Source organism: Kogia breviceps, chromosome 5, assembly GCF_026419965.1.
Source record: "Kogia breviceps isolate mKogBre1 chromosome 5, mKogBre1 haplotype 1, whole genome shotgun sequence".
Taxonomy (NCBI): domain Eukaryota; kingdom Metazoa; phylum Chordata; class Mammalia; order Artiodactyla; family Physeteridae; genus Kogia; species Kogia breviceps.
The window spans coordinates 141,704,459-141,723,921 of record NC_081314.1 but is presented as its reverse complement, the minus strand read 5'-3'; the positions used below and the strand labels follow the sequence as shown (position 1 = coordinate 141,723,921).

Sequence of the window (19,463 nt, the reverse complement as noted above, 5' to 3'; positions counted from 1 at the left end):
TTTACCCAACAGCTGCCAAGTGAATCATCCACGGCACTAGGCAGCAGCCAACCTGGTCACCAGGACAAACAAGGCCGTGATACCAGAAGAGATCACCATCTAGTTTAGTCAACAACTCTCTGCAGCTGCCTTCTGCAGTCCTTAGGTGGCTTTGGTCAAAGAGCCTGCTTGGGGGGTTCTTCCCCAACCGAATTTGGAAAATCGGGGCAGAGTACCAGAATCTTATGACCCTGTGATTCACAATACTGAAGGTCAACCCCAGAGTATTTCTCTCTTAATCCTTAGATACAGATTTGCCTCAGGTGAGCCTAAGCAATTAGTTCCATTCACTCTTTCCTGGAAATTCTTCACTAAGGAACGTGACTAGTGAACTGCACGATCCCAGAGGGCACTCCCCAGCACTTGACTCCAGGTGGTGCTATTTACCCATGGCTGTACCCAGTATACGCGTACTTTACACAAGGACAAATAGTGCTGCATAACATAGGCCTGGATTTTCTTGCTGATTGAACTTTCCTGTGTTTACACCTTATACAAAAGCATATTGTAACCCATCCATAAAGTAACCTAAAAATTGTGAGTTGGGGGAAATAGCATTTTTAACCATACAAATTGGTGGTTCTACATTTTAAAAAATCATAAATGATGATAGGAAAATGAAACAGGATTCACAGGCCTACGTTTACCCTTCCTAGGAAACTCCATCTCTAGAATTAAGTGACGTACCGAAGCTATTAAGTTTTTGGATCCATGTGGCTAATTTTGGTTCCACTTCTTTAAGTTCACTCAAAACATGCAGAAACACCCTTGTCTTTACTCTATTCTTTTCTTGAACCAAATGACAGATGACATAGTCCACTGCTTCATTCAGAAAATTTCTGCTAGAAAAACAGGTTGTGTAGTCTTCTGTGGTTAAAACCTTCCAAGAAAGCAACTCTTTGAGAAGCTTGGAAGTATTCAGTATCCCAGACTTAATCTTGTCAGCATACTGCTTTATGCACTGCAGAATTCTGTCATCAAGGAACTGGCAACTCTGAACACTGTCTACAGTTTCTACGGATAAATAACAGCGGTCAGTAAAAAGGAGAAAGAGGACCAATTTGCAAAAATATAAACTCAGAAAAAATTAACATTACATAGCAATATAAACATGACTCAGATGTATTCTTTATGTTGTTTTAAATAGCCTAAGAAATTTTAAATTAGGAATATAAGTAAAATATTTAACACCTTTAAAAGCTATAAAAGTTCACATTAAATCGAACATATCAAGTACCTTATTTCCTTCACTTGTACCACTCATGTAAAGATCCTAACTGAGCCTCATCAACTACCCAAACTTTATATTCAGTAAATATGTTTCATGCATGAATGCAAAGGGTTTTTTCCTGGAGTTGAAGGGATCATTTCTTCAGGTATAAATACAATTAACATTTGGTAGTTACTGTATGTTATTCATCTTATTGTTGAATCCTAAATCATAGGCCTGTGGAGTCACTGATTCCAAAAGCTGGAAAATATCTCAGAAGTTCATCTTTCCACTCAGGCATTTCCCCCTAAAAATGGCCATTTAGCCTCTTGAAGCTAAGTCAATAAACTAAATACAAATATATATATATAAAATAAGTAAATAATGTTCACTAAAAATTTTTTCGGTAGGAAAAATAATTGTGATTGACTTGTGAAACACTAATGGAATACTAGATGAAAAATAAAGACTCTTGAGCAAGAGTATTTCATTTTGGGAACAGCCATCATAGTAGAATATGAGAACAACGTACTTCAACTCAAAACAGAAAGCACACCTGGGGCTATAACGTACAGTATGGTGACTATAGTTAATAATACTGTTTTGCGTATTTGCATGTAGATCTTGAAAGTTCTCATGAAAAAAAAAAATTCTGTAACTGTGTATGGTGATGGATGTTAATTGGACTTACTGTGGTAATCATTTTGCAATATATACAAATTTCAAATCATTATGTTGTACACCTGAAACTATACCTCAATTAAAATTAAAAAAAAAACTCAAGAAAAACACCCCCAAAACCTGAAAGTAAATATGTCCACAGAAACAATAAATTACTGCGACCGCTGCCATGTTGATCAGGGAATGCTGACAAGACAGGTGTAAAACAGAAGCAGGCTGGACGAGGTAATCTCTCGGGCACCTAGTACGAACTGCTTCTTTACTTGAACTCAGCCTATTTCAGATAATCAGTGGCTAACTTACAGTTCAACGTTTCAGAACTTAAGTCTGTGTAGCAGGGTTTACAAAGCACTGTCAAACATACAATAGGAATTTCAGATATTATTCTCACATGCACTTCGGAGATAAGGAAATGGACAGAGTGTCAGCTTGCCCTGAGTTAGTGGCAGGGTAGCGTTTTCAATCCCTGTATATTGCTTCTAAATTCAATGTTCCTTACACCAACCCCCTCCCCACCTCAGTGTAATCAGAAGATGGTGATAAAATCAAAATGCCAACAGAAACCTAAATTTCAATTCAATAACAATTAACATAAGGCCCAACAAGATGAATATTTATATTTATACTTTTAAGCAAGAATATATTATTCTTATCATGGCTTGGACTCCCAGCATACCTTTCTGCTCTTCAATTTTAGGTGGATTACTTTCCCTTAAGTCCTCTTCCAATCTTTCTTGTGCTAATTTTTTTGCTTCCTTTTTTTGGATCTTCCGCTTCAATTTTTTGTCTTCTTTCAGCCTTAACTTCTCTAGGCTGATAAGTATTTACAATTAGTCATAACTCACCTTTGTTATAAACTTAATTAACTATTTTCCTTTGCCTAGTGTAAGTCAGAAGTTTCCTTTTTTAGTTAAAACTTGGCCTAAATCTTCTGTTCAACATCAAAAACTTTTGAGACGTGGTCAGTTCACTCAAAACGTGTACTTGTTTTATGAAAACAAGAACCTCAATGACTGAGTGACTTCTAATTAAGGATGGCATGTACAGATCATGCAGATGTTATTTCCATGTATATGAGTTACTGCTTAGGGTAAACCGGAATAGTAAAAATGACTCTGCAAGGTAATATATGTAAATACTCATTTCCACAGTAAAATATTATTTTCACAACCCAATAATGGCCCATAACACCAGAATCTGGTCAATATGGTTACAAGTTCTCCTCAACAAATAATTCTGTTCATCTTTTCTTCTGCTCTTTCCTGGTCACCAATGATGAAAAAAGTCACTTCTTAAAATGGAAAGCAAGCAGCAGGACCAAAAAGAAAAGAAAAAAGGATTGGAATTATTTGATCTGAACAAGAAGATACAGAAGTGAATAATTTTGACAGCTCACTGAGTATTTCAGGGTGAGAAACAGTCATTGGTTCAAAATGTTTGCTGAAGAGAGTAAAAGGAAAGATGCTTTTGGAATTAAAGTTTCAACAACTGAGAGCTAAGTATATAATTTTTATCCAAATGCCAAATCTATTAAACATGTCATTTCATAGTTCAATTTCATAATTTTACTTATAAAGTCAACCACAAAATAATGCTTCTTATTCAAGTTTTTAGCATTTAACCATTCTAGGCTAGTTCCCTTGAAAGTTATAAATATCCATAAAATTCACTTAAGAACCACTTATCTGGATACGTGTGCAGAGCCAATTTTAAAAACAGCATAATTTAGAAATCTGCATTTAACAGAATTATATTCTAATAGACATTATTAAGCTACTGATTATTAAAAATCTTACCTAGAACATTTCTGTTTCAGAATAGGTCTTGGAGGAACCTTTTCTTTAATGACTTTGTGTTCAAACTTTAAATAAAACAGACACATCCAAAATTTGTCTCATGCTCCCATAACATAAAGCACAAAACCACAAGTAACAAGTGTTTCAGAAGCACACACAGTCAATGTTCAATTTGACAGGGAACAGTGATGATGTCCTGACCCAAACAAAAGCCCAGAAAGCTTTAGCAAAACAATTTACTGAAAAGAGGAACAAGAGAGTAGACACAATTTAGGAAGCTTAAAAAAAAATTAAGAGTAAAAGCAGAAGATCAAATAAACTACAGATGTCATTACAACCACCCACTCCTTGCCAACTCCCATACAGTGAGGCTAAAGGTAATCCATCCCTCAGACACTCTCCGCCCTCCCTAAGATCCCCCACCTCGCCAACACCCAAACGTTTACAGGGAATTCACAAAATAAGGTTATTAAAAAGAGTAAAAACAGTAAAACTAAAATGTAAAAGATTTCCTCCTCCTTTTAGGAGATAAAAGAATATGAGAATGCTTCAATGCAAAGAAGCATTCTCACATCCTATTACTTTAATTTCTTATATTAAGTAACTGTTTCTTTCCCGGAAAACACAAGATCCAAATAGTACAACTTGCACAAATTTAAATATTTTAAAAGGTATCAGCGTTTTGTTTATTAATTTAAGAGATTTCCCCTTTATTAAATACTTACTTCACATTTAACTTGACCACCGCTGCTGAAGATGATAATCTTTGAAATGATTCCTTCACAGTCAGGAGTAAGACAAATTCCTTGCAGAAAATCCTATTTGGTTAGAAAAAAAAAAAAAAGTGCTCCATTTCAGCATAAAGCTATACATGTATACCATTTTCACCCTCAGGAACAGTCAAAATGTGATCTAAAACCTCCTTCAGGGATGCGCCGTCAAGTCCCTGCTCTTCACCATCTGAATTCCGGAGCCCCCAGCTGTAGGGGTGACCAAGGGACTTGCTTCATTTGCGTAAGGTGAGCTGACATGATGTACGCTACATCCATGCAAAAGCTTTAAGAAACACTGAATGGATTGGCCATTGCTCTTTTCCCTTGGCCATAAGAACATGTTCCAGTCACTCCTCAGCCTCAATTCAGAAACAAAGAACACAGCCACACAGACTGGAGCTGCCACAGCCCAACCCTGGACAACGAATGCAGAACTTCAGGACAAGTGACGCAAGCCAGGAACGAGGCTTTCTTACTGTAAGTCATAAGGTATTTGAGTTACTTCAATACATCCTAGTGAAAGCGAATTTACAGAGGGTATTTCAACCCGTGGGAATGGTAAGACCACTAAGGGCGAGGGCACAGCTAGAGAAGCTCAATTAAGGTAGGACAAAAACATAGCAGAAGTGACTCAACGGCAGCAGTTATTTGGTCACATCATTACACCTCTAGTTAACTACATGAAAATGTGTAAAACGTGAGAATTTATTTCTACTAAACTTCAATAATTCTATTGCTAACGTTCACCTAGCACAACCACCTTATTTTTTTTCCTCAATAAGGATAGAGGTTTACATGAGGCTAAGCAGCGTAGAAAAAGGTTTTCTTTTTTAAGTCCATAGCTTATATGGATCAGAAACAAATTCTATCAATGCAAACAAGATTATTAAGCTGTGACTGCTCTCAAAGTATACCTGGCTAATGGTAATTAACACATCATTATCTTGTTAATTAAGAGAAAACCCCAATTAGATGTGGCAGTACAAAATTTAAGTTGATTTCTTAGTACAAATTATTTAGAAAATATAAAATTTGAAGCCCCAATTCTACATCATAACATTAAAATCAGACATTTAAACTTTTATTTTTGATCATATTTCCAATGTAAAAGGGGTTCAACAATTTATTAAAAGCCTCTATAGTTACTGCCTTTATACTCGTATAAAATAAAAACAAAAACTGGGCTTCCCTGGTGGTGCAGTGGTTAAGAATCCACTTGCCAACGCAGGGGACATGGGTTTGAGCCCTGGTCTGGGAAGATCCCATATGCCGCAGAGCAACTAAGCTCGTGTGCCACAACTACTGAGCCTGCGCTCTAGAGCCCAAGAGCCTGTGCTCTGAAGCCCGCACGCCTAGAGCCTGTGCTCCGCAACAAGAGAAGCCACTGCAGTGAGAAGCCCGCGCACCACAACGAAGAGTAGCCTCCACTCGCCGCAACTAGAGAAAAGCCCGCGTGCAGCAACGAAGACCTGATGCAGCCAAAAATAAAATAAATAAAAAATACGTTAAAAAACAAAAACTGATTTTCTAGCTTTATCATTAAATTTTTAATTTAATACTTTCTAATTATGTCTCATGCACAGGGAGGAATTCATACCCTCTGAAGACTTTTCCTAAAGATTCTTAGGGGAAAAAAATCAACGTACAATAAGCATACTGAAAAATGCAGACAATCCTGTTAGCCTTACCTTGTCAATTTTATCATTAAAGGTTGTTGTTTTTAACTTCTTCCAACAGTTCATGTGGAATTCTACTTTACAGTACTGGCAACAGCTGATTCGTATAAAACCCTAGGGTTTAAAACAATTTTTAACTCACTTTTGCAAGATGTCTACACACACTCTCTCTCTCTCACTCACAACACACATTAAGATAGAGAGCTGTCTGCACTTACCCGGCAGACATAACCAGATGTCACATTTCCTCCTGGGGGAGTGTAATACTTCCATGCCCCCGACTGCCTAGTGCTGGAAATACTGAGCTTAACCGACATATTCATTTCCATAATTTACAGCTGCGTTATCCTTTATAATATCAAATGTTTTATCAACTTTATTTCATCTCATCTACTAACCAGGGAGAGCAAGCAGCTTCTACCTGCATAAGCTAAAGCCCAGGGTCTTACTCACTCAATTCATTGCCAGACTTGGTCTCAGACTTAGGTCTCTAGGAGTTAATTCAATGATCAGAATAGCCTTCAGATTCTTGGACTCAAATTTTACAAGAAATTGGAATTGCAACAAATCAGGGGTACTAACCTCACTTTGTTCCCTGGGCTCCTAAAAAGAGGCTAGAAAGGGGAAATGGAATCAGCTAACCTGCCTTCTCAGGTCACCATCCCTGCCTTCGGTGTTTATTTCAGTGGCTCTGGGCCCCCATGTGAGATGATGCAGACTTAAGTCCAGGGGATGGGGAGGACAAGAGGACATAAAACTGCTGACAAGTCACAGCACTCAAGTGTCTCCAATTACAGAATTTGTTCTGAATCCATTTTAAGGCACAATTCAGCAAGTTAACGACCTAGTACACACTCATTAGTACCTTAAAGTCTGGATCAGTTATGTATATCTGGATTTTGGAATATCCACGGCACTTCTGATAGCAACAAATGGCATCCGGCACTGGAGGGAACCTGCATTCTTCAATAAATTTCTCTAACAGCATCTAAAACAAAAATAAACAAAAATGATACTACTACAACACTAATTCAACAATAAAATGTTTGTGATTTCAATAACCTCTTGCCATCAAAATATTTTCAGCATAGAAAGGACCAAATGCCTTTTAGCCAAGAACTACATACAACTTTTAAAGTTTTTCCTTCTAGAGAGAGGCTGATACAGAGACATGCCAAGAGACAAAGATGGGAAAAAAGGGCTAGGCAAAAAATTTTCAGAATTTCAGACTCTGAATCAAAATCTTATCCTGTGTTATATAATCATCAGACCTCATTTTACACTACATACCTCTTAGAAATCTCCTTTAAGCATTCACAGGGAGTCAAATGAGGCAGAATAACCCTTAGGGCTCTACTGTTCTCCTCCTTCCCAATGTCATTTCACCTAGGACCCCACCACTGCCATCCATCTACCTCCCTGAACCCCTGCCACCTGTGCCTGTTCACCTGGAGAATTACACCACTGCCACTGAAGTCCCCAAGACTCATGCCACACTTCCAGTGCTGGCTGTTCTTTATCAGTAGTTCCTGTGCCTCCACTCCAATCCAGTATAAAGAGAGGAAAATCCGGGCTTCCCTGGTGGCACAGTGATTGAAAATCCGTCTGCCGATGCAGGGGACACGGGTTCGTGCCCCGGTCCGGGAAGATCCCACATGCCGCGGAGCGGCTGGGCCCATGAGCCATGGCCGCTGAGCCTGTGTGTCCGGAGCCTGTGCTCCGCAACGGGAGAGGCCACAGCACTGAGAGGCCCGCGTACCGCAATAACAAACAACAACAACAAAAAAAAAACCAAAAAAAAAAAAGAGAGGAAAATCCAACAATCCCTATGTTTAGTTTTATTTTTTATACCAGCTTTGTTGAGATATAATTCATATACCATACAATTTACACATTTAAAGTGTATAGTTCAGTGGTTTTTTAGCATATTCAGAGTTGTAAAACCATCACGATAACCTAAAATTAGAACATTTCACCATGTAACAAGAAACCCCATACCCATTAGCAATCCCTCCCCAACCTTCCTCAATCCCCTAGCCCACTAATCTACTATCTGTCCTCACATATAGATTTTCCTATTCTGGAGATTTCAGATAAACAGAAACATACAGTATGTGGCCTTTCGTGTCTGGTTTCTTTCTTTTTTTTTTTTTTTGGTGGTACGTGGGCCTCTCACTGCCTTGGCCTCTCCCATTGCGGAGCACAGGCTCAGCGACCATGGCTCACGGGCCCAGCCGCTCCGCCGCATGTGGGATCCTCCCGGACCGGGGAATGAACCCGCGTCCCCCGCATCAGCAGGCGGACTCCCAACCACTGCGCCGCCAGGGAAGCCCTCGTGTCTGGTTTCTGTCACTCATTTTCAATTATATGGATATACCACATTTTATTTAACCATTCATCAGCTGACGGACACTTTGAGCTGTTTCCACTTTTTGACTATTGTGAACAATACTGCTATGAACATTCATGTACAAGTTTTTGTGAGAACATATGTTTTCCTGTCTCTGTACATACCTAGGAGTAAAACTGCTAGGTCATATGGTAACTCTATCTTTAACCTATGAGGAACTGCCAGACTGTTTTCCAAAGCAGCTTCATCATTTTACACTTTACCGCAATGTATGGACGTTCTGATTTCTCCAGATCCTTGCTAACACTTGTTATTGTCTGCCTTCTTGATTACAGCCACCCTAGTGAGTATGAAGTAGTATCTCATTTTAATTTGCATTTCTCTGATGGCTAACTGTTGAACACATTTTACATGCTTATTGTCTATTTATACAACTTGTTAGCAGATATGCCTATTCAGATCTTTTGGCTACTTTTAATTAGAGTGTCTTTTTATTACTGAGTTGTAAGAGTTGATTCCTGTGCTTTTAAAAGCTTCAGCCAAAGGCAAGTTCTGAGTAAATACCAGGGTTCATCACAAGTAAAGGCCTATCCTAGTCAATTCACATACTTTAGTCTTTCCAGAACTGGCAAAGCATCCTACGCTTCTAGATATGAGACTAAATTTGTATTTTCAGAGTCTTCAAGTACCGTTAATAACCATAATGAAAAAACAATGCTATACCTTCTCTAAGTACAACCAGTACACCATGCTGCTTAACCGTGCACATTCTGGTCAGAATGCCTGGATTCAGGTCCCAGCTCTACCATTTCCTAGCTGTTTAACCTTGAGCTCAACACCTAACCTCTCCAAATGTAATCTTCCTCATCTGTAAAATGGGAATAATCATAGTGCTCATCACATAGGGTTGCTGTAAGGGTTAAAGGTAATGATAAATGGAAGGTATATGACTGCCACACAGGAAACATTCAATAAACGGTGATTCTCACCAGTCTTCCAAGGGGAAACGCGTGTGGAGGAGCTAAGGACAGAGTACTCCTGTCTTCTGATACCTCAGTCAGAGCACAGAAGCGCAGATGAGCTTTTATGGTTAGTAAGATGCTCTCTAGAGAAATAAACGGTTACCTTTATTTTCCCTGGCTGAGTCTCTTCAATAACCACATTACTTGTGGGCCAAGTTAACACTCCAGGAAGACGACAGATCAAGGTTCTTGCTTTCTCGAAATGATTAAGAGCTTCTAGAAACCTAAAGTCATAATTATGAAGAAGGTATTAAAGATGTAACATGAATTTTCATTCCCCACAACAAGGCACAGAGATTTCAAGCTTACTAGGTAAGAGTACATTTGACAAATCACTACACAGAAATATTCAATGTAACCCATATGTTCTTTAAAAAAACCAAGACATTATCACTGTTTGCTACAAAGGTAATATAAATTAAACACTAACTACCTGGACACTGGCTTTATTATGGCAGGTGCACACTAGTCCTTTTAAAGTTGTAAATTTTTTTTAAAGTTTTCAACAATTAAAACAGAAAACTGAATAAATTATGGTTGTTCCATTTTTATTTCATTTACTAATCTAATTAGATTCTTATAGAGCAACAAACAGCAAAGCTCCACTTCAACTAATTAATCATAAATAGGGAAATATTTTTAACTTGATTCATTTAGAACATCTATAGTAAAACCACTTTGCTGAAAAATTTTTTTAAAAATCGTATATTCTGGACATCTTCAACTATAAAGCAGTGAATTATTTTAACAAATGTATTTGTAAACTATTTTAACTATAAATATGAAATCTTTCAGTTCCAATTTATGGTTTAAAAATTAATCTCAATAGATTCCCACAGTCCATTCAACAAAAGAATATACAAGAACACTGGATCATAACGTTATCCCAGTCTTTACTCTTCTCTTCAGACTAGAGAATAGAGGGTTCTCTGCTTTCTCCAATCTTGAAATGATTTCCCAATTGAAGAACTCATTTTTGCCTTTGGGTACAGAAAACTTCACCTGCAGAAAAGCTAGACCAGCATCCACCATAAGACAATTATAAACAGCAGGACTTTCAACCAGACACTGCACATTTCAACAGCAAAAAAACCAGCTTACTGGACACTGAAACACAAACCTTATTATTGTGAAATTAAAAGTTAAATGGCTTTCCACAACACTGTAAATCAACTATACTTCAATAAAATAAATTTTTAAAAAATTTAAATGCCTTTCAAAATGGCAAACACGTCTTCATTTACTACAACCTCCATGATGCTACACATTTATGTTACGTTCCCAGATCTTGTGAATATCTGCATGTGGCCACTGCATTAAACAGGTATGTCCCTAACAACTTATGCTAAGTTGGAATTAATTTCATTTATTACCATAGAGGTGTGCTAAATCCTCACTACCCCTGATTCTTTTTTGGGTTTTTTTTTTTTTTTTTTTTTTTTTTTTTGTGGTACGCGGGCCTCTCACTGCCGTGGCCTCTCCCGTCGCGGAGCACAGGCTCCGGATGCACAGGCCCAGCAGCCACGGCTCACGGGCCCAGCCACTCTGCGGCACGTGGGATCCTCCCGGACCGGGGCACGAACCCGCGTCCCCTGCATCGGCAGGCGGATTCTCAACCACTGTGCCACCAGGGAAACCCCCCCGATTCTTAAAAGAGTTGAACTGGTCAGACAGTAGCTTCAGGAAGTAAAAGAACTTTCTTTAATCTTTAAAGATCTTTAAAGAAGGTTCTAGGCACCCCCTAAGATTGGGTTCCCAAGAATACCAATGGTCTGATAAAACTTCCTCTAAACAGTTAGATGAAAATTTAAGGATAATTAAAAGTTATGAAAGATATTCAATCAGTCAACAATTATTTCTTTTTTTAAAAAAAATAAATGTATCTATTTCATTTATTTATTTTTGGCTGTGTTGGGGCTTTGTTGCTGCTCACGAGCTTTCTCTAATTGCGGCGAGCAGGGGCTACTCTTCGTTGTGGTGGGAAGGCTTCTCATTGTGGTGGCTTCTCCTGTTGCAGAGCACAGGCTCTAGGCAAGCGGGCTTCAGCAGTTGCAGCATGCAGGCTCAGTAGTTGTGGCTCGTGGGCTCCAGAGCACAGGCTCAGTAGTAGTGGCACACAGGCTTAGTTGCTCCGCAGCATGTGGGATCTTCCCAGACCAGGGCTCGATCCCGTGTCCCCTGCACTGGCAGGCGGATTCTCAACCACTGCACCACCAGGGAAGCCCAACAATTATTTCTTTATAAAAGTAATCTAACATACCTACCACTATATTGGCTGTACTTCAAATATAGCTTCAGAGGAGAGATTTCTGTTTCTAACTCATAATGTCCTTGAACACACATATATTTCGTATTAGGGACTTCCCCGGTGGCGCAGGTTAAGAACCCGCCTGCCAATGCAGGGGACACAGGTTTGAGCCCTGGTCCCAGAGGATGCTACATGCTGCGGAACAACTAAGCCCGTGTGCCACAACTACTGAGACTGCGCTCTGAGAAGCCCACACACCACAACGAAGAGTAGCACCTGCTCCCCACAACTAGAGAAAGCCCACACACAGCAGTGAAGACCCGACAAAACCAATAAATAAATAAATAAATAATATATATTTTTTTAAAATCCTCATACAAATTTTTTGGGGGAAATAGGCATTTAACCAAAAATTTATATAATCACACTTGTAAAGCATTAATTTATACCAATTCAGTAACCATTTATAAATGACATATACTAAAAGATAAAATATAAAATCCTTTGTGTCAAATTACTCGATTATTTTTATTTTTTATTTATTTATTTCTGGCTGCTTGAGTCAACACTGCTGCGCACGGGCTTTCTCTAGTTGCGGCGAGCGGGGGCTGCTCTTCGCTGTAGCACACGGGCTTCTCATTGTGGTGGCTTCTCTTGTTGCGGAGCACGGGCTCTAGGTGCACAGGCCTCAGTAGTTGTGGCGCACGTGCTTAGCTGCTCCACGGCATGTGGGATCTTCCTGGACCAGGGATCAAACCCATGTCCCCTGCATTGGCAGGCAGATTCTTAACCACTGTGCCACCAGGGAAGTCCAAATTACTCTATTATTGATTTTCCTACTACATTCAAAATTAGAAAGCAGTGGGAACTGAAGTGATTTACCTTACTTTAATAATTAATATTCAAATGCCAGTCCTCAAAGTAGACGCAATTATCATAGTGTGCCACAGAGAAGATACCAAAATAACTCCAGAAAAAGGATCATCACCACATTAGATCTGAAATGAGTAAGCAGCCTAGAGCATAAAGTAGTGTGGTTTCTACTAACCTGTTTTTTTTCAAATACACTTTTCCAATTCCACAGTAGGCCAAGCAATCAAGTCCCTCATTGGGGTAGTGTTCAATCATCCTCTTAAACTGGTTTTCAGCTTCAGATAATTCCTTCAATAGCAATGAGAACACTGATCACTGACACAAAAAGGGAAATACTGGAACCGATTTTACCTGAAAGTTGATTCCTTTTGTGTAATATTAAAAACAACCATACATCTTAAAATTTCTATGGCAAAATTATACATTCTGCACTTCATTTTCTTAACAATTACATAAATTTTGACCATACGGATACTCAAGAGACACAACCAAACTGATCCAGCTCCAGAATGAAAAGCTGGCACTGAAATCAGACAACCAACCAAATGAGCATTTACTAACACACAGGGGTCCCAGTGTGTGAGGCTAACCCTAAAAGGTGCGAATTCAGGGTAAAAGAGACTGATCGGGATGCAAACCCGCCGTAACATGTATCCCAGTTAAGTGCTGCCCCCTTGGGATCACAGGCATTCCAATGATGTTGCCACAGTGTTTTGTGACATAAAACAGACAAATGCTCTGTCTTAACAACAGCTCTTCAGTAAACATTACAGAGCTCAGAGTACATTCTTTTGAATATTCTCAAAAGTGGAAGCCTCTGGGCTTTGAATGAATATTGTTTTGGAAAAACTCTAAAAGACACTCAGCTCAAAGCAATGCCGGCCACTCCACTGTGGGTGAAAAAGGAAATGTCACACAAGATGGAGTTAACAGGAAGCTCCGAGGCCAGCTCTGAAGGAGGCATAGGCCAAGTATGTTTCAGCAAGGGCTCTTCTGGAGTGAATACGACTTCCTTCTGGGGGCACTCTGAATGATGAAGTTCTCTTAAATGTCCAAGTTCTATCATACCTATTTAGTTTTTCTTTTTTAATCAAAGGTAAGTTAAAAATGTAATAAACTATTTCTTCAGTTCCGGTAAGGCAAAACATGGTAAGAAGCTTATTGTTACTCTGCCAAGAACAGAAGAATGGAGATCATACAGTCCTGTCTCCAACAATCTACTAGAAAATAGAGTTAGAGATTCCCCAATGAAAGACACTCATCTGTCACATCAAGAACAAGAAAGGGGCTTCCCTGGTGGTCAGTGGCTAAGAATCCGCCTGCCAATACAGGGGACACGGGTTCGATCCCTGGTCCGGGAAGATCCCACATGCCACGGAGCAACTAAGCCCGTACACCACAACTACTGAACCTGCGCTCTAGAGACCGCGAGCCACAACTACTGAGCCCATGTGCCACAACTACTGAAGCCCGTGCACCTAGAGCCCGTGCTCTGCAACAAGATAAGCCACGACAATGAGAAGCCCATGCACCGCAACGAAGAGCAGCCCCTGCTCGCTGCAACTAGAGAAAGCCCGCACGTGGCAACAAAGACCCAATACAGCCAAAAATATAAACAAATAAATAAATTTTTTTTAAAAAGACCAACAGCATGTCACAAGGAAAATGAACCTCAGGCTCCGTGGACCACTCAGAGAGTGGAACATAAAACAACCTGATCCTTATTAGGGAGCATTAGGGTTAAGCCTCATCTAGCCTAGGAAGCTTGGGGGCCCAAGTTGGTAGAAAGCATATATTATTCCTGAGTTAATTCTAGAGCCATTTCAACCTTTATCAAAAACTCGAAGCCATGGAAAGCAAAGTATAATGCTGAGCAGTGCAGGTAAGTAAGCTTTCCAGGAGAGCACTGAAGGACCATGAGTAACGGAAACCATGTGTGCTGAGACCCATACACTGATTGCATGTGGTTATGGGAAGCCTGAACTCTAGAAGATAAAACACCAGTACTTACTATCCAGAACTAAGAGCTATTAACATTAGCATTCTTTTTATGATTTAAAAAATAAAAAGGCATGACAAAAAGTTAACTCTCCTTTTTTAACCTTCCAAGTCCCATTCCTTTCTTCTATCACTAAATGCAACCATTATATTAAATTTGATGTAGGGCTAGTCTATGTTTTTTTTTTTACTTTTGCAAGATTCACAGATAGCCATAAACAATATATACTATTGTCCTGTAAGTTTTCCAAATTGCACGTAAGTGGTATCACGATGTTTACTACATTCTCCAACTTGCCTTTTTACCTCAACGTGTTTCCAAAATTTATCATGCTATATCAGGTCTTTTACTTTTTATACAAATAAAACATAGATTCCCACTGGTGGTCTGGCATAACTTTTTTCTAACGGAAACACAAACTAAATTTTCTTTTCAAAAAAAAAATCACAAACTAAATTAAATTTAGGTATTTCAGAAAAAGTTATCAAGAAAGTACACAGACAGTGCTCATTAAACTACCGTGATAATCATTTAATGATATACATAAGTCAAATTATTATGCTGTACATCTTAAACTTATACTGTGCTGTATGTCCATTATATCTCAATAAAACTAGAAAAGCAAAAAAAAAGTACCCAGAAGGAAATAAGCCAAAATGGAAAAACTATTTTAACATACCTTCTAAAATTAATGACATATTTTAATTGTTTATTATCTCTGTTACAAATCTTACCTCAGGTTGTCCTATTCCAAGGAGTGAAATGGCAAGTCCATAGACTACTAAGACGTAGTTAATCATGGCCAGGTTCAGTTGCTGTCAATAAAAATGCTCCAGTTAAACATCTGAACATAATTCTGCCCAATTTGCATCATACTAAGTTGTTAACCACAACAGTAAAAGAAGTATAAAAATATCTTACTAATCACTGTGGGACAAAGACCAAACAGAATTAGAAAATACATTTTGCAAAGATATGCAGTTATCTTACTATCAAGTATCTAAAACACAGAATCACTGTCTCAGAGTTCCTTGAAGGCATGGTTCGTAACAGATAGAATAACTGATGTCATATTCTTTTGCATATTAATGGGATGAGTAACAGACTAAGTTATTTGCTCTCTTACAACCTTGCATATTTACCCAGCTAACACTTTGTGGATGAAAAGATGTGACTAAACTGAGTCCAAATCCTTGACTTAGTGCTCTAATAAGATAAAAAGCCAAGAGTTCTGATGAACATCAACTATAGTGCAAGGAGAGAGTCTAAACCTGGCTTCTATACCGACTGCAACCATAAAGGCTGAATCAGAGCATTATCTGCTTCTCACAACCTGGAGTAAATTCAGCTGATCTCAGCAAGACGATACATTAGTGCAATGACGTCAAAGTGCTGGTTCCCTTCTACATTCATCTGAAACGCATTAGCATCGGTAAACAAGTTACCAGGAGGCAATTTCACCTTTATTTTTTGAGGATCTAAACCATTGAGCAACTCTGTGAAGGCCTGGGCAGCACTGCGGCAGCGCTGCTCCAACAAAGCCGTGTAACCATCCTGGATTAAGCTTCTCAGCATTTTCATTATATTAGCAAAATCCTGCAAAAAAGAAATTCTTTTTCAGTAAACCAGAGCTACACATGCTTAGTCTAAAACTTAAGATGCCAACGTTCATCATCGGGCAGTTATACGTTGTAACTGATCATAAAATATGTAAATACCCAAAGCTACCCTTTATGCATTATACTCCTTTCTCAGCACAGCACCACTAAAGTGGAAATTAAAAGGTGCTGCTTCACCGTCTTAATCCCAACACTTCGGGCTTCCCTGGTGGCACAGTGGTTAAGAATCCGCCTGCCAATGCAGGGGACACGGGTTCGAGCCCTGGTCCAGGAAGATCCCACATGCCATGGAGCAACTAAGCCCGTGTGCCACAACTACTGAGCCTGCGCTCTTGAGCCCATGAGCCACAACTACTGAAGCCCGTGTGCCACAACTACTGAAGCCCGTGTGCCTAGAGCCTGTGCTCCACAACAAGAGAAGCCACCGCAATGAGAAGCCCGCGCACCGCAATGAAGAGTAGCCCCCGCTCACTACAACTAGAGAAAGCCCGCGCGCAGCAACGGAAGACCCAATGCAGCCTAATAAATAAATAAATAAATAAATAAATAAAATCTTAAAAAAAAAAATCCCAACACTTCTAATGCTGCCCATGATAAAGAAGGGTGGGGTTCGCTTTACACTACGTGGTGCTAAGCTGCACTCACTTTTCCAGGCTAACCAGACAGTATTTGGACGTTTTAACAGCTCAAATGGAGAACATCAGCCATCATTTAAATAAGTAAATTGTTTGGCTGAGACTAGAACAATTAGACAAATAAGAAAAAGCACTCAATTTCCTGGTCACCACCAGATTTTAACAACTGCCCTCATGCTGTGGAATAAACCTAAATTCTCAGCAAGAAATGGTTATTTCAATCTGTAGCTCTACTCCTGCCTAACATGTACTTGAATATAACTAGATAATATTATCGGGAGAGATATTACTAGCTTAAATGCAAAAAGAAGAGAATAAGGGAAAAAACTGCTATAATGTACCCTGAAGTAAAGCGAGAAAAAAACTTTATAATTTGAATATACATGAGCACATACATTATAATTTGTATTCAGATTTTAGTTACATGGCAATCACTATAGGCCACAAAAGTTCCATAAAGACTGGAGAGGCAAGCCTGGAGGCTAAGCTAGATCTCCCCACACCTTGCCATACATGTGTACACAGTTCAAGGGAGCAGAAAATGCAAATATTTGTGGGACATTCCTCACTGCTCCTAATGATAAGGAACCAAAAGGAGACCCCACTGTACAAAACACAGAGGGAAAAGCAGTCTGGTCACACATAAACAAAAGCTGCCTAGTGCTTTTCATCCAATGAATCAAAGTTTAGGAGAACTTTCCCCCCAGAAAACACATGGAGAAGAGTAGCTCTCAAGTAAACTTGGTATTTGCTATACAGTATTTAAAAAGCTCATCGATCGCCATTATTTATGTTAAGATAAGAATTTTAACAGTTACAGAAGATGACGTGCTATCCCCACACACACTAATTTATTATTTATTATTCAGCCTTGGATGAACTGATTTCATTCTAATCTCTTTCATTCTAGAAAACAAATCCATTTGCCTCATGTTTCCATTGGAAATTATTTCTCTCAAAATAGTACAAATAAGTGGTCTGTACTGAAAGCTCCATGAGAGTGGGTTGAACGGCAATGCCAGTCTTCAGCGTATGCAAGGGTCTAAAGAAAAGTGTGTTAAAAGAACAAATCAAGGCTCGAAAATAACCATCATTTTAATTTAAATACTCTTTTGTCTTTACTGGCTGTCTTTACAATTTAAGTCCATCACAGTTTTTAGAATCAGTAAAATCAATATAAAATGACAATTTTAAAATCACCAACTGTTAGAAATTCTAAAAATGCTTTTATGCAACTAATTAGAAAGCTGTTAAACCTATTAGGAAACTGATTAAAAATGCTTAACATGCTTCATTCCAATGGTCCTTAATAAGATATCGGTCATATATACCTAACATAGTTAACAGAAGTTTAAAATGACCCAGATATTAAAATGAGTGTTGTGCTTCATGTTAATATACATTTTTTGGGGGGTGAAATTTAAATCCAACATTTTATTTTAGAAGAAACAGAACTGTATTTACATAAAGCATTGAAGTGTCAAAGCAGACTCACACGAATCACATTTAACCAAAAGAAACAATCTTTCACTGATAATACATAGTCTACAGGTATTCAATGACTGAATAGTGATTAGCCATAGTTCTATAAATTCTGGATTCTGTACAGGTTTCTATTTCTTCTTGAGTTAGCTTTTAAAAGCTGGATTATTTTAGGAATTTGTTCATTTCATCTACATACGTTTTCAAATTTCCTGGTATAATGTTGTTCATAATAGTATTTTGATATAGTATTTGTAATACTGACGGGTCTGTAGTAATGTAATCTTCATTCTTTTTAAAAAAAAAATTTATTTATTTGTTTATTTGGCTGCACTGGGTCTTAGTTGCGGCATGCAGGAACTTTAGTTGCGGTATGTGGGATCTAGTTCCCTAACCAGGGACTGAACCCAGGTCCCCTGCATTGGGAGCCCAGAGCCTTAGCGACTGGACCCCCAGGGAAGTCTCCTCTTTCATTCTTGAAATTGTTTTGTTGTGTCTTCCTTTCTTCCTTTCTCAATCAGTTTCCATACTGATATGTAAATTTTATTTATATTGTTAAAGAATCAACTTTTAGCTTTGTGGATCCTTCTTTACGAGTTGTTCCATTTTCATTATTTTCCTTTTTTTTGGAATTTTATTTTATTTTTTTATACAGCAGGTTCTAATTAGTTATCCATTTTATACATCTTAGCATATATATGTCAACCCCAATCTCCCAATTCATCACACCTCCCCCCCTCCCCACTTTCCTCCCTTGGTGTACATACGTTTGTTCTCTAACATCTGTGTCTCAATTTCTGCCCTGCAAACTGGTTCATCTGTACCATTTTTTTAGGTTCCACAAATATGCATTAATATATGATATTTGTTTTTCTCTTTCTGACTTACTTCACTCTGTATGACAGTCTCTAGATCCATCCATGTCTCTACAAATGACCCAATTTCATTCCTTTTCATGGCTGAGTAATATTCCATTGTATATATGTATGACATCTTCTTTATCCATCCATCTGACGATGGGCATTTAGGTTGCTTCCATGTCCTGGCTATTGTAAATAGT

At 38.6% G+C, this 19,463-nt stretch overlaps 1 protein-coding gene across 20 annotated transcripts in view; it reads right to left on the bottom strand.

The window, feature by feature from the left end:
- Positions 1-19,463, bottom strand: part of TTC3 (tetratricopeptide repeat domain 3) — a 154,854-nt gene that overhangs the window by 70,213 nt on the left and 65,178 nt on the right. For all 20 annotated transcript variants that reach the window (XM_067035090.1, XM_067035091.1, XM_067035094.1 and 17 more), the window contains 10 exons: positions 16,129-16,263; positions 15,402-15,482; positions 12,844-12,956; positions 9,651-9,771; positions 7,041-7,163; positions 6,188-6,289; positions 4,452-4,544; positions 3,727-3,791; positions 2,607-2,743; positions 727-1,053 (listed from right to left, as the gene is read on the bottom strand). In XM_067035090.1, coding sequence (XP_066891191.1) covers positions 727-1,053; positions 2,607-2,743; positions 3,727-3,791; positions 4,452-4,544; positions 6,188-6,289; positions 7,041-7,163; positions 9,651-9,771; positions 12,844-12,956; positions 15,402-15,482; positions 16,129-16,263 — 1,297 coding nt within the window. The remainder of the gene's footprint in view (positions 1-726; positions 1,054-2,606; positions 2,744-3,726; positions 3,792-4,451; positions 4,545-6,187; positions 6,290-7,040; positions 7,164-9,650; positions 9,772-12,843; positions 12,957-15,401; positions 15,483-16,128; positions 16,264-19,463) is intronic.